General features: G+C 40.2%; 2 protein-coding genes across 2 annotated transcripts; one reads left to right on the top strand and one right to left on the bottom strand.

The window, feature by feature from the left end:
* Nucleotides 1–8,088: 8,088 nt before the first annotated feature.
* Nucleotides 8,089–8,993, bottom strand: CLDN5 (claudin 5). Its single transcript, XM_040348227.1, is given in 5 exon segments — nucleotides 8,089–8,351; nucleotides 8,354–8,413; nucleotides 8,416–8,515; nucleotides 8,517–8,800; nucleotides 8,803–8,993. Coding segments are annotated over 5 exon segments (732 nt in total). The 5' UTR covers nucleotides 8,912–8,993; the 3' UTR covers nucleotides 8,089–8,172.
* Nucleotides 8,994–9,914: 921 nt separating this feature from the next.
* Nucleotides 9,915–10,685, top strand: LOC120941762 (microtubule-associated protein P320-like). The gene has a single exon (XM_040355467.1). It carries the CDS (start codon nucleotides 9,915–9,917, stop codon nucleotides 10,683–10,685), a length of 771 nt encoding a protein of 256 aa, XP_040211401.1.
* Nucleotides 10,686–11,409: the final 724 nt, after the last annotated feature.

Genomic DNA, 11,409 nt, shown 5'->3' with positions numbered 1-11,409 from the left:
TATCATTTATAATACACTGTCTCAGCCTGTTTTGCACATGCTCAGTTGCTCTCCATTTTTAGGTGCTTTTAGGCACTGCTGAATTTGTAGAGGCCAATCTGCTGACCACCCTAAAGCACAATTAAGCTCTCCTATGCTTTACAGCCAAGGAACCTGCTTATGTTTGATCTGCAACCAGGGTCGCCATCAGGGGGGGGTACAGGCAGTACACCTGTAAGGGGCCCGGAGGTCCCCAGGGGCCCGGATGGCAACCCTCTTAAAAAAAAAAAGGGCCAATTTTTAAAAAAAAAAATTTTTAGAAGTCCGAAGGTCCCCAGGGGACCAGTGGCCCCCATGGCCCCGGACGGCAACCCCCCCTTTTTTTTTTTTTTATAAAAAAATATATGTTTTTTTTAATATATTTTTATTTTATTTTTTATTAAAGGGCCAATTTTTTTTAGGGGTCTGAAGGTCCCCAGGGGCCCGGACATCCCCAGGGCCCCGGATGACAACCCCCCTTTTTTTTATAAAAAAAATTTTTTATATACTTTTTTATTTCTTTTATTTTTTATATATATATATATATATATATATATATATATATATATATATATATATATAATCGTATTATTATTAAAGGGCCCAGAGGTCCCCAGGGCCCTGGATGGCAACCCCCCTTTTTTTTATAAACTATTTTTTTTTTTATATTATTTAATTTATTTTTATTCCTTTTATATATATATATAATTATATATAATATATATATATTTTTTATTAAAGGGCTCAGAGGTTCCCAGTGGCAAACCCCCTTTTTAATAAATGTTTATTTTTGTTTATATATATATATATATATATATTAATTAAAGGAAGGCCCCAGAAGTCCCCAGGGCCCTGGATGGCAACCCCCCCCCTTTTTTTTTTATAAATGTTTTTTTTTATATATATTTTTTTATTTATTTTTTATTAAAGGGCCCAGAGATTTTTATTTTTTATTTTTATTAAAGGGCCCAGAGGTCCCGGATGGCAACCCCCTTTTTTTGTAATTTATTTTTATACATATATACCTACATATATATATATATATATATATATATATATATATATATATATATATATATATTATTAAAGGGCCCAGAGGTCCCCAGGGCTGTTTTTTAAAAAGGGGGGGTTGCCTTTTTAAAAAATATATATATATATATATTTTATATATATTTTTTATTTATTTTTTTATTTTTATTAAAGGGTCCAGAGGTCCCCAGTCTACCCCCTTTTTTTATATATATATATTTTTCTTTATTTCTTCTTTTTTTTGTAAAGGGCTCCCCCCGCTTCTCAATTCGCGGCAGCCCCCCGCTTCTCAATTTCAGGCGGCAGCACCCCCCCCCCCCTGGTTCTCTGCTCCAGGGGGCCCATGCCTGAAGCTGTGTAAGGGGCCCCATTATTCCTGATGGCGGCCCTGTCTGCAACTGCCATGGTGCTGCACATGTGATCAGTTATGACTCCAGCCATGTGATGGTTTGACAGTTTAGTTGAGGACACGAGCAAATGTAACAGTTATCAATCCTGGCATTCCAGGAATGTAACTGTTTTTTGAAATCGATGGGTTTAGTTCTGCTTTATGATTTATTGCTGTTCAGGGGCTCTGGCCCCTCAGCAAGAAGAAACAGGAGCAATGCTGGAGGCAATTTACAGCACACACAAATTTTGGTAACATAATTATTTATGTGGAGTGTATGTTCCATGCTAAAGAACATTATTTATTATCAAGTTGTTATGAGTAAAGTTCCGATTTAACTATAGCATAGTTCATAGCTCCCAACTGTCCCTGATTTCGAAGGACTGTCCTCCTCGATTGTCCTTCATGTTGGTCTGCTTTATTAAGTTGTATATAAAATTTACTTTTTATTTTTCAAAAAGTGTTTCCCAGTGCTAAACCTTTCATCCAATTTCTAAATTGCTGCATTTGTAAATTTAAAACACCAGTATAAAGGAATAGTAGTGGTAAAAAAAACACTTGTGGGTTTAACAAATCATTTTTTTGTATAATTCTCCTTTAGGGGGCGTGGCAAGGGGTGTGTGCTATACTTACATACTTTTGCTAATAGATACCGCTCGTTCCCATCTGAAAGTTGGAAGGTATGGCATAGTTGTGCATATTTAAAGAATTATTAAAGACAGATTGTTTTTTGTTTTTTTAAATAACAAACATGTTATAATTACCTGCTCTGTACAGTGGTTTTGCACAGAGTAGCCCCAGTCCACCTCTTTTCTGGTCTCCTGCAGACACTCCTGGCCTCTCCCTCCTGCAAAGTGCCCCCATAACAAGCAGCTTGAGCAGGCTTGCTCCTGAATTTATTCAACCACATACTTCTTATGGAACTGATAGACGAGACAGTAAAATCATTCTGTATATGCAGTAAAGCATGCCTGTTATACTCACTGTGAACCTAGGGGGTATTCCTCTGCATTGTGTAAAAAGGCTGTTTAATCTTGTCTTCTCTGATCCTCCCCTTCTTTCACTGTCCCCAAACCATCCTGATGGATGAAAAAAAAATAGGAGGGGGGGGGGGATAACCCACATGTGAGCTAACGTGTGAGTAAACTAGGGAAGGGGATTTTGTCTGGGTTGGTCATCTCCCCCACCCCCTATTTGTTGTCTAATCATGAGATTACAATGTTATTCTATATGTTTTTATAGTTACGCACATTGCACCTTCTCCTGAGGAAGTGGAATTCTCCACGAAACACGTCAATCATGAATTCATTGTACTGTTCCATTACAATCCTTGCACTATCAGCTCTTAATTAAATATCTACTTGCTATAGCCTTTCATGATGCCAATGAATCTTTTACTTAGGTTTTATTACATGTATTGACTCTTTTAATATGTTTTTTTTTTTTTTACATCTTTTTGATTAGGTTGTTTAATAAAAACTTCTCTCAACATTATTACTTTGTATATGTATTGCTGTATGACTCTATCTTTATATACTTATGATTTATCTATGTGGCCTTACACCGTCTATATTTCTACTGTTCTACACACACCTCATTTAAAGTCCCAACCTCCTTTCTCCTTTTAACCAATTAGGGGTGGAGGCACTGAGCCTATTGTGCCATGTGCCTCATTTAAAGTGCCAAAACCCCTTAACTTTTATACCCTGTAGGTGTCCACAGACATGAGAAAACATTTGCCATATTGAGCTGTTTTTGGTCTGATTGAATGATGTTCTCATATATATATATGGGATATCCCATAGTGGGATAGGTGGCTTCTCTCAATAGTAACAATTGCTTGCGCAGGTAAGATGACTTAAAGTCGTTGTTAACCCATTTATACGAGTCTATGCTGGCCCCTATATTAGAGGCTGGCATAGCACACTATGTCATTCGTTTTAAAAAATGAGTGCTGTAAATACCTAATTTGAGCTGTCTTCAGGCCGGTCACATAAATCGTGGCCGCTTTCCAGCTCCAATACATTGCTTCTGAGGGAGGGGGTATGATCTCCCTCTGACAGCTAGGGAGATCACATGGCCACTCGTCTCCTCCGCAGAAGCTGTGTATTGTAGCTGTAAAGCGGCCGCAAGTCACGTGACTGGCCTGAAGATAGCTCAAATTAGGTATTTACACTGCTCGCTTTTGAAAACAAATTACATAGTGTACTATGCAAGCCTCTAATAGAGAGGAGACAAACAAGGGGGAGAGGGTGAAGGGCAGGAAGAAGGGGAGGAAAGAGGAGAGTAGAGCAGGCAGCCTGTCACGGAGGAAGGCACTTTGACCACGGTGATCAGGGCGGAGCAGCCCTGGTTATCATGGTCTGTTTAGAGAGGGCATACAGGAAGTGGTAGGTTTCGTTTTGTTTTTTACAGTTTAGAGGGAGGCAGATTACATTGCAAAAGCGCTGTACTGTGTAATCTGCTTTAAGGGACCAGAATCTAAAAAAAATATTTGGGGTTAACAAACACTTTAACTCAGACCAATCCATCTGTCACCATACCCTTATAGCCCAAAAATTGGCTTGGCCAGCTGTTATACAATAGTAAAGCTCATTCAAAAAAATATCCAGCAGGGATCAACCTAAAAACTCCATATTTATTGGGTTCCCTTTAAAATACTGTGTAAATGTAAAGTGCAAGGAAAAGTGCAAAAAAAACAAAAAAAAACAAGTCGACTTCTCCCCTTAAGCACTTTACAATGGAATTTTTAAAACAAATAGAGTTTTGAGGTTCATTTCTGCTGGTGTGCTGGCTTTTTTTTTTAATGAGATTGGAAGATGTCTTTTCGGGTTAAAGATGTTTGTATGTGTATTGCCTTTTACTTTTATATATCATTAAAGTGGGGGTTCCGTGGGAATTTTTTATTTATTTTTTAAGTGCATCTGCCGCTCATAATAAACTTGTTACTGTACTCACGTTTCTGACATTCTTAGCCCTCCGCATGGACATTCTGCCGCAAACAATGATTTATACAATTCTTTGCTGCACGGTTCCATCTTGCTTGTGGGCACTCCGAAGCCCACAAGCAATACTTCCGGGATACGGTGAATGCATGTGCAGTGTTGACGGCGAGCGGCGCCGTCAACACTACACGGTTGCCATCACAACGGCCGGCGTACTGAAAAGGTCACGCCCCGTGACAAGCACAACATCTTTTCAATCAGCTAATGACTCCTCTCCCGGGAAGCATGACGCTGTGCTCCCAGGAGACTTTGCGATCGAGTCCCAGAAAACACTGGGGCGCTTACTAACTGAATGACACGCCCACTCCCGTGGGACGGATACCCGGAAGTGCCTTTTATTCGGAGGAGAATAAAGGTACTGTAATGGTTTAAAAAAATAATTAAAAGCAGACTTTAGATATTATTCAGTGTGCCAGTCTTAATTAGATAAATTCTCTATTGAGGGTGAACCTCCGCTTTAAATACCTCAATATCTTTAGAAAGCAACTCATTTGTAAAAAAAATTACAAAAACACACACACACCACATATATATATATATATATATATATATATATATATATATATACACTGTGTGTGTGTGTATGTATATATATAATATACAGTATTATATATATATATATATATATATATATATAATATATATATATATATATATTAATATATATTAACTTTTATATATCATTAAATTATACCTTTAGTAAACAAATCCCCATTAGTAAAAATAAATAAATAAAATAAAAACACTGAACTACTAACTGAACTGAACTTGTATTCAAATATTCAATTTCTAACCAGAAGAAAACACACTGTTATTTTCTTACAAAATGACATTTGTTTATTTTGAAAATACAAAGAAACTTTGGTAGACCTTTTAACTGTATACATTTAAATAAATGTTTTTACTTAAAAGAGAATTACAATACAGCCATATAAAACACATTACAATGTAACATTGCAACAGGGTACCAAAATGTCATCTGAGCACTGTGAGGAAATATCCAGTTCATCAATAATAATAATAATAAAAAAACATAAATCAAACTCTGTTTCAACAATGCAGCAATTCTGAAATCTGTGGATTACAGTTTTGCATAGAATGCACAGTACTACAAGACAACACTTTTTGTTCTGAAAATACTTTTTTAAGGTTTATTACTCCTGCATATGGGAAAGGGTCAATCAGGGTTGTTATCTTATGCTGGCCATGCACCAATAAGCAGAAATGAACTGTATTGAATGAGCATTCCAATTAAAGTGGAGGTTCACCCAAAAAAATCAATTTTTAACATTACAATCAGCCGAGTTGTCCTAATGACAATCGGCTGTTTTTTTTTTTTAAAAATTCCCCGTACATACCTTATTTTCACCGCCGCTTCCAGGTATGTCTTCTGCGAGACTGGGCATTCCTATCTGAATGACAGGCTTCCGACCGTCGCATACTACGCGTCACGAGTTGCCGAAAGAAGCCGAACGTCGGTGCGCAGGCGCCGTATAGAGCCGCACCGACGTTCGGCTTCTTTCGGCAACTCGTGACGCGTAGTATGCGACGGTCGGAAGCCTGTCAATCAGATAGGAATGCCCAGTCCCGGAGAAGACATACCCGGAAGCGGCGGTGAAATAAGGTATGTACGGGGTAAAAAAAAAAAAAAACAGCTGATTGTCATTAGGAAAACTCGGCTTAATGTAATGTTAAAAATTGATTTTTGGGTGAACCCCTGCTTTAATATGTTTTTTTAGGGTAACAGTTTGTCCTGACAAAGTCAAAACTCCAACTGAATTCACCCTAATGGATGAGCAAAAGATTACTTGAAATGATGAAACCTATGATTGATGATTAGTTGTCACATTAATGGCCAATATAACGAAGAGAAATAAAAAATAAGTAGGCTTAATTTAACAGGGACAGAGTCACTGAAGACTAGTCACAGCATAATTGTACTAAAAGTCATCCTACTTTTGAATTTGCATGTATACTATTGGATTATGAATGTATACATTCCCTAGAGAGTTATTGAACTCCGACAATTTCAATGATAACATATCTTTGCCATTTAGATCAACACAAATCTAAGCCATAAAAAAAGCCTTGTGACAAATATAACTATATAACTGTTCTACTTAAGCCTGAATAGAAATCTTACATCAATTGTGCCCTCTTTTACTTGATCTTGTTGGTAAATGTAAACTAATTTATTCATACAGCGAAATAATATGTCCATTCCTTACACAATACTTCTCAGTCCAGTCATATGACAAGCAAAGACCTGCGGATTTCTCTCCAGCTTACTGAAAGGCACTTGGATTGTTCCAAATTGATATACAATCTACTTAATTGCGTTGTCCTTTATGGCAGAGGTGATAAACAGACAATAGGCACCATTGTGAGTCCCATAGGAAGAATACTGATACTGTGAAATACATTGAGGAACATACAGATCTTCATGATGGAAGGGTTGTGTTCTGGAAGCATACAATTGTTGGGTATATACACATGATGGCATGTAAAGTCCAGTTGTAATTAAAAATGTACAGTATACATGATGAGGACCCTGTGGGCATCCATGAGGACTGATGTCACTGGAGCCAGCCATCCAAGAAGTAAAGGATCTCTGCCAATGTGCATGGAGGAAAATTCAGACCTTCAGGGTGGCAGGGTTCTGTTCTGGAAGCATACAATTGTTGGGTATATACACATGATGGCATGTAAAGTCCAGTTGTAATTAAAAATGTACAGTATACACGATGAGGACCCTGTGGGCATCCATGGGGACAGATGTCACTGGAGCAAGCCATCCAAGAAGTGAAGGATCTCTGCCAATGTGCATGGAGGAAAATTCAGACCTTCGGGGTGGCAGGGACAATTGTTGCATTAAACCCATGAAAAGTCCAGTTGTCAGGAAAAATGTTCTCTATACATAATGAGGACCCTGTGGGCACCCTTTGGTGGAATGAATGTGTATGGAGGAAAATTCAGACCTTCAGGGTGGCAGGGACAATTAATTGTTGGATATATAGCCATGAAAAGTCCAGTTGTCAGGAAAAATGTTCTCTATACATAATGAGGACCCTGTGGGCACCCTTTGGTGAATGAATGTGTATGGAGGAAAATTCAGACCTCAGGGTGGCAGGGTTCTGGAAACATACAATTGTTGGGTATAAACACGGATGTCATGAAAAGTCCAGTTGTCAGGAAAAATGTTCTCTATACATGAGGACCCTGTGGGCACCCTTTGGTGGAATGAACCATCCAATAAGTGAAGGGTCTCTGTCAATATGTATACATTGAGGAACATACAGATCTTTATGAGGAACGGTTGTGCTCTGGAAGCATAAATTGTCCGGTACACAGGATGTCATGTAAAGTCCAGTTGCCAGGAAAAGGGGTACATAATGAGGACCTTGTGGGCACCCTTTGGGACAGATGGTCACTGGAATGAGCCCTCCAAAAAGTGAAACGTCTCTGCCAATACGTATACATAGAGGAACATACAGCTCTTCAGGGTTGTGGAAGCATACAATTGTCTGTTATATTACACAGGATGTCATGAAATGTCAAGTTTTTTACTACAAATACATCATGAGGACCCTGTAGAATCCATAGGGACAGACATCCAAGAAATGAAGGCTCTCTGTATACATGAAGGAACACAGATCTTCAGGTGGCAGGGTTGTGTTCTGGAAACATACAATTGTCGGGTATATACACAAGATTCAGGAAAAGTCCAGTTTCTCAGGAAAATGTGCAGTATACATAATGAGGACCCTGTGGGTATCCATCCAAAAATGGAAGGGTCAGTGCCCTGCCTGTCCTTATACATAGTTCTTTTGTCATAGTCCCCATTGGAGGTGGTCTCCTAGAGGCAGAGTATCTGACAGGTGGGGTGAACTGCCCTTTCATTGGGCAGGAGAGCAGAGGAGCACACCCCCGAAGAACAGGAGCGCGGTAGAAGCCCAGCCCACGTACAGGGCAGCCCCATTTCCCTCTTCTTGGAGGATGGTACATGGGGGTCGTAGAACTCCCGGATGACGATGTTGGCTGTCCAGCAGAGGGGGATGAGGACCAGGAGGCCAGCCCAAGATGTAGATGATTCCTCCAGCGAACAATATTCGGTTCTTCACCTTGCTGCCCTGGTAGCAGACCGTGCACTGAGCTCCAACCACGGACACCAGAAGTCCGACCAGCCCACGATTGATGCCATGACTGTGAGAGCCCTGCCAGCCGGAGCTCCTTGGCAAGGCTAGGATGGAGTCATAGATCTTACATTGCATCTGACCAGTACTCTGCACCGCACATTGCATCCATAGACCTTCCCAGATGAACTGAGCCACCACGATGTTCTGTTCTATGAAGGCGGACACCTCCACATGGGGAGGGCACAGGTCAGGATCACCCCGACCCAGCCGATGATACTGATGGACATGCCGAATATCTCCAGAGCGATGGAACCCATGATGATGATGATAGTCATGAGCCGCCCGGGACTGGTCCTCCTCCAAGCACTCCGCACTCTCTCTGTACAGCGGACAGCGATCTGACTCAAACTCCCGCATCTCCTAATAAGTACTGCTCCGAGCCCCGCTCCTCCTCCCCCCCCCGCCGGGGAAACACGGCCAGCCAATCACCACACGCAGCATCCCGCCTCCACCAATCACAAGCCGGGTGAGTGACGGGCAGTGGAAGGCGCTGGAGGGGAGCCAGGAGCGAGGAGCACCTGCTGCTGGAGGAAGGAGGACGGCCCCTCTAACCAAAGGAAAACACATTGCAAGACACAAGAGAAGAAAGGAAAAGAGTGGCAGAGCTGGACATGTGTCAGCACAGCATGACTCTTCTCTTCCTTCTGGAGTCTCACAGGAAGGGAAATAGGAAAATAATGGGAGATACAATGCAACAGGAGAGATCCAATACAACAGGAGAGATCCAATACAACAGGAGAGATCCAATACATCAGGAGAGATCCAATACAACAGGAGAGATCCAATACATCAGGAGAGATCCAATACAACAGGAGAGATCCAATACAACAGGAGAGATCCAATACATCAGGAGAGATCCAATACAACAGGAGAGATCCAATACAACATAAGAGATCCAATACAACATAAGAGATCCAATACAACAGGAGAGATCCAATACAACAGAAGAGATCCAATGCAACAGGAGAGATCCAATACAACAGAAGAGATCCAATACAACAGGAGAGATCCAATACAACAGAAGAGATCCAATACAACAGGAGAGATCCAATACAACAGAAGAGATCCAATACAACAGGAGAGATCCAATACAACATAAGAGATCCAATACAACAGGAGAGATCCAATACAACAGGAGAGATCCAATACAACAGGAGAGATCCAATACAACAGGAGAGATTCAATATAAGAGAAGAGATCCAATACAACAGGAGAGATCCAATACAACAGGAGAGATCCAATACAACAGGAGAGATCCAATACAACATAAGAGATCCAATGCAACAGAAGAGATCCAATACAACAGGAGAGATCCAATACAACAGGAGAGATCCAATACAACAGGAGAGATCCAATACAACAGGAGAGATCCAATGCAACAGGAGAGATCCAATACAACAGAAGAGATCCAATACAACAGGAGAGATCCAATACAACAGGAGAGACCCAATACAACAGAAGAGATCCAATGCAGCAGGAGAGATCCAATACAACAGAAGAGATCCAATACAACAGGAGAGATCCAATACAACACGAGAGATCCAATACAACAGGAGAGATCCAATACAACAGGAGAGATCCAATACAACAGAAGAGATCCAATACAACAGGAGAGATCCAATACAACATGAGAGATCCAATACAACAGGAGAGATCCAATACAACAGGAGAGATCCAATACAACAGAAGAGATCCAATACAACAGAAGAGATCCAATACAACAGGAGAGATCCAATACAACAGGAGAGATCCAATACAACAGGAGAGATCCAATACAACAGGAGAGATCCAATACAACAGAAGAGATCCAATACAACAGGAGAGATCCAATACAACAGAAGAGATCCAATACAACATAAGAGATCCAATACAACAGAAGAGATCCAATGCAACAGGAGAGATCCAATACAACAGAAGAGATCCAATACAACAGAAGAGATCCAATACAACAGAAGAGATCCAATACAACATAAGAGATACAATGCAACAGGAGAGATCCAATACAACATAAGAGATCCAATACAACAGGAGAGATCCAATACAACATAATAGATCCAATACAACAGGAGCGATCCAATACAACATAATAGATCCAATACAATAGGAGAGATCCAATACAATAGGAGAGATCCCATACAACAGAAGAGATCCAATAAAACAGGATAGATTCAATACAACAGGAGAGATCCAATACAACAAGAGATATCCAATACAACAGGAGAGATCCAATACAACAGGAGAGATCCAATACAATAGGAGAGATCCAATACAACAGGAGAGATCCAGCACCCAATACATCTTCTACATTACTGGGAAAGTGACCATTCATTCTTTCTAAATCATCCTATTGAATGTCTCTGATTGTACAGATAAATATATATGTAAATAAGTACAGTATGCTGTAATCACCCCTAGCCAATCATGGTTCCAGCCTGATGTATCTCTTTTAACCACTTGCAAATGATAATTGCGCAGTCATGCTACACTGTACCCAAACTATATTTTTATAATTTTTTGAGACAGATAGAGATTTATTTTGGTGGTATTTAAAGCGCCATTTGTTTTTTTATTTTTTGCTAAACAAACAGAAAAAAAAAAAAGTTTTTCTCAGGTAGAGAAAGGTAGCACTGATAGGTGGCAATGATGGGCACTAATAGGCGGCAATGATGGGCACTGATAGGCAGCACTTATAGGCGGCACTGATGGGCACTATTAGACATCACTGATGGTCACAGATTGGCAGCACTGGTGGGCCCTGATTATCAGTGTAGGG

This window comes from Rana temporaria, chromosome 1, assembly GCF_905171775.1.
Source record: "Rana temporaria chromosome 1, aRanTem1.1, whole genome shotgun sequence".
In the NCBI taxonomy this organism is placed as follows: Eukaryota; Metazoa; Chordata; class Amphibia; order Anura; family Ranidae; genus Rana; species Rana temporaria.
The sequence above is the reverse complement of the archived record's forward strand: the minus strand, read 5'-3'. Positions and strand labels throughout refer to the sequence as shown.

Coding starts and splice junctions, on each gene's coding strand:
- LOC120941762 (XM_040355467.1), top strand. CDS start 9,915: ATGCAACAGAAGAGATCCAATACAACAGGAGAGATCCAATACAACAGG.